Source organism: Ambystoma mexicanum, chromosome 1q, assembly GCF_040938575.1.
Source record: "Ambystoma mexicanum isolate Mex_15411 chromosome 1q, UKY_AmexF1_1, whole genome shotgun sequence".
Classification (NCBI taxonomy): Eukaryota; Metazoa; Chordata; class Amphibia; order Caudata; family Ambystomatidae; genus Ambystoma; species Ambystoma mexicanum.
This window is the reverse complement of record NC_090922.1, coordinates 154,847,557-154,851,392: the sequence shown is the minus strand read 5'-3', so window position 1 is coordinate 154,851,392 and position 3,836 is coordinate 154,847,557. Positions and strand designations below refer to the sequence as shown.

At 55.5% G+C, this 3,836-nt stretch overlaps 1 protein-coding gene across 1 annotated transcript; it reads left to right on the top strand.

Moving 5' to 3' along the window:
* Window positions 1-612: 612 nt before the first annotated feature.
* LOC138525989 (nuclear apoptosis-inducing factor 1-like) lies at window positions 613-2,642 on the top strand. The gene is made up of 2 exons (XM_069636280.1): window positions 613-1,442; window positions 1,757-2,642. The coding sequence occupies exons 1-2, from the start codon at window positions 1,022-1,024 to the stop codon at window positions 2,596-2,598; spliced, it is 1,263 nt and encodes a 420-aa protein (XP_069492381.1). The 5' UTR covers window positions 613-1,021; the 3' UTR covers window positions 2,599-2,642.
* Window positions 2,643-3,836: the final 1,194 nt, after the last annotated feature.

Genomic DNA, 3,836 nt, shown 5'->3' with positions numbered 1-3,836 from the left:
TGGCGGAGCGGTAATTCCCCATGCCGCCATGGCCCTTCCCCATTCCCATTTTTGCCTCATAGGGCTCAATGGGAATGGGGAAGGCGCTAAATTGGCACCGTACTTACCACCAAGGTCCATTTGCGGGTCCCTACTTTAATGGCTGCTAAAACCAGCCGTTAAGGTCGGGTCCCACAAAGGGACCTCGTAATTAGGCGCTAATAGGTTAACGGCGCCGCAGCCTTTTACGGCGCTGTTAACCCATTAGCGCCTGGGTCATAATGAGGCCCAATATCACTTACCAAAAACCAATTGGGCTCCACACCAAAACGTCACTATTCCGAAGGCATCTCAAAAGCAAGCAAAGCTCAGAAAGAGATGTTGAACATCATCAATGAGACATGAAACCCGACAGGTGTAAGTGACACCACTGACCCCTTTGCAGAAACCCTGTGATGACCTTGAAAACCATTTTAAACGCGAAGTCATAAACATACAAGAAGTCATCAACACTATATCCAAGGACGTCAGCAAAAATATCACCAATGACACAACTCCAGAGGCAAAACGGTGGACATTGGCTAGTAATAGCCAACGGTGTGGGTTGCACACACTTTGGGCCTCATTACGACCCTGGCGGTAATCCGCCGTCATTACCGCCATGGCGTAATGAACGTTAACGCCGTGGGACGATGGTGTAAAGTGCGCCACATTACGACCCATCGCGCACGAGCATTACGCCATGGCGGTAATGTAAACAGCGCCATGGCGGTAATGCCCCCAAAACGGCACCTACCGGCATCGTATGCGGCGCAAGGTGCACCACCGCCACCGCCGTACATAGCGGTGACCGTAGTTAGCGGTCACCGCAATTAGCGTTGACCGTAGATAAGCGGAACCGGAAGTAGCGTCACCGCGGCGGAACGGGAAAGAGCACGGCGGCCATCTTTAAAAACACAATCCATTGCCATCCTCCGAAACCACTGGACATCCGAGCCTGAGACCCCGCCAATACCGGCTTCAACCTTCTACCTGCAGGAAGATGCCGAAAGTTTTGAAAAAAGCCTGTGACCGCCAGCGGCAAGACCGCTTCTCCAGAGAGGAGCTCACCATTCTAGCGGAGACCCTACAGGAGAACGCTGCAGTGGTATTCTCCAACCAACTGACAAGACCGGCCATAACCAAGAAGAAGGCCATATGGGCACTGGTAGCTCAGCGGGTCAGTGCCGTGGGAACGACACCCCGCAATGTCAAACAGTGCCGCAAGCGGTGGGACGATCTCCGGCTCAGAGTCAGGAGCATACTATCAGCCAACATGAACCTGGCAATGGCAACTGGGGGAGGATCGGAGTCCCCTATAAAATTGCAGCCATGGGAGGAAATCTGTGCCTCCACAATCGGAATGCAGAGCATTGAAGGAGTAGGAGGAATGGAGAGAGGAGCCCCGACATCGGGCGATGCAGGTAGGTGGCTCAAATCAAGGCATGCAAAGTCCATTCATGTGAAGTACAATGTTGGCCCATAGTGTGAATGCAACACATCAGCAGGAGACTGCCCACAGATACATCCGATCTGCACCCTGTACACATGCAGCATGCACACCCTAACTGCAGGCACCCACATACCTCCATGCTACTTCCACACAAAAGGGAGTCAACTTTTTTCCCCTGCATGAAATGTGCCACATGTACTAACTGATGAGATGCCAGTCGCAACAATGCCCGGCCAATGTCCGCAGACCCATCAATAACACTCTCCCTCCTCTGTCCCACCACAGGCTCAAATTCCGACCTTGAGGAAGAGGACACCACAGCCTCCACACCCACCAAGAGGGCCAGGCCAACTGTGCCAACGCCACAACCCTCCACCTCTGTCGTCCCGAGGAAAACACCACAGCAGGCAAAATCCATGCAAGGGAAACAGGACAGGGCACAGACAGCCACCCCAGCAGGCAGTACAGCAGCAGCAGCAGCAGCAGCAGACATCACACCAATCATGCCCACAGAAGCCACAGCCTCTGCTGCAAGCAGCACACTTGGGGAGACTGCTGCCATTGCTGCCTCCTCCGATAGTGAAGCAGGGACCTTTGAGGAGAGTGATGTCAGGAGCCCCACAGGCCACCCTCATTCCCCCTACCTGTCCCTAAGCAGCCCGCATGTGGATGCCACACAGGGTCAGCCAGAGGATGACGATTGGCCAGCCACTCCATCCCCGCTGCAGGGGCAGATCAGCCCAATGGGAATGCCACTGCCATTAGCCATGGCCCAGAATCCCAACCATTCTCTGGAGGCGATTGCCACCCGGCAGCAGCAACTTTCCTCGCTGCTCGAAGAACATGTTGCTGAATGTGGGGGGTCAAGTGCAGCAATGGATAAATGTGCTGAGACTGTGAAGGCAGCTATAGAGTCGTCCACAAAGGACATCTGCGCGGAACTAGCTGCTGTGCGGCACGCCATCACTGACCTTGTGCAGACAATACGGGCCATGCGTCCAAATGAGCAGGCAGGATCCTCCTCGGTTGCCAGCTCGACACCGAGCAGCCCCATCCGCCGATCGGGGAGGAACCTCCGCAGCACAGGCAGGGGTGCCCCGGGGGCCAGTGGAGGGGGCTGCCAATAGTGGCCGGACAGTGTAGGAATCCTACTACTGACACTGCTGCACAGACCAACTCACACCTTTGTTGGGATTCCAGGGGGGGGGGAGGGTGGAGGGGGGAGTGGGTGTGTTGGGGTGTGCAGGGGGGTGGCGGGGTGGTGTGTTGGGGAGTTAAGGGGGGAGTTTGGGGGGGGGTGTGTGCAGGGGGGAGGTGGGAGGTGGGAGGGGGTGTGACACGACAGTACATAGTTCAAATACAGTTTATTCGTTTCACAAAAGGAAACGTGTGGACATTTTCATTGCGTATGTGTGCTTTATTGGTGTCCAGTCCTCAGTGTGCATGCCCCAGAGTCACACAGTGCCCCAAGTGCTGTCTCCATGCGATGAACACCAGCCGTGTGTGCTAGAAGCAGTGGTTGATGATACTTTGGCGCATGGCACGCCCCTCCTGTGCATCGCCTCCTCCATGTGGTGGCGCCCCTTCTGCACCCTCCTCATCCTCATCCTCATCGTCAGGTGGTTGCAGTTCTGCGTCAGGGGGCAGGGGCACATTCCGTCTGACGCACATATTGTGCAGCATGACACATGCCATGACGATCTTTGCCACCTTCTCATGGCCATACAGGAGTGCCCCACCAGACCTGCTGAGGCTTCGGAACCGTGCCTTCAGGAGGCCGAATGTCTGCTCTATGACCACACGAGTACGTGTATGTGCACGGTTGTAGTCCTCCTCGTGCTGGTTCTGCGGGTTCCGGACTGGCGTGAGGAGCCACCTCTTCAGGGGGTAGGCTGCATCACCTGTATGTAGGCGAGAATGTATGTGTCAGTCATGTTGTCTGTCCAGGAACATGATGTCCCACCATGGCTGGCATGGAACTGTTACCTTGGCTCACTTCTACATGCACTAATTGATTCACACTATGCAACCAGTATATGCCCATTGCTGCCATGGCCTGTTTAGCATGCCATCACCCTATGTATGCAGAGGGGTTTAGTGCATTGTGAGTGGCCTTCCTCTGTATCCGTTCTCTGTGTTACTCACAGCCAGGTGGAGTATGCATCATCCCCCCCCCCCTTTCAGCCAGGTGGAGTATGCATCATCCCCCCCCCCCCTTTCAGCCAGGTGGAGTATGCATCATCCCCCCCCCCCCTTTCAGCCAGGTGGAGTATGCATCATCCCCCCCCCCCTTTCAGCCAGGTGGAGTATGCATCATCCCCCCCCCCCTTTCTGCCAGGTGGAGTATGCACTGGTACGTCATTCC

Excerpts from the sequence above, each read along its gene's own strand:
- LOC138525989 (XM_069636280.1), top strand. The coding sequence starts at position 1,022 with ATGCCGAAAGTTTTGAAAAAAGCCTGTGACCGCCAGCGGCAAGACCGC. Across the intron at positions 1,443-1,756 it reads CCCGACATCGGGCGATGCAG|GCTCAAATTCCGACCTTGAG; the intron begins GTAGGTGGCTCA and ends GTCCCACCACAG.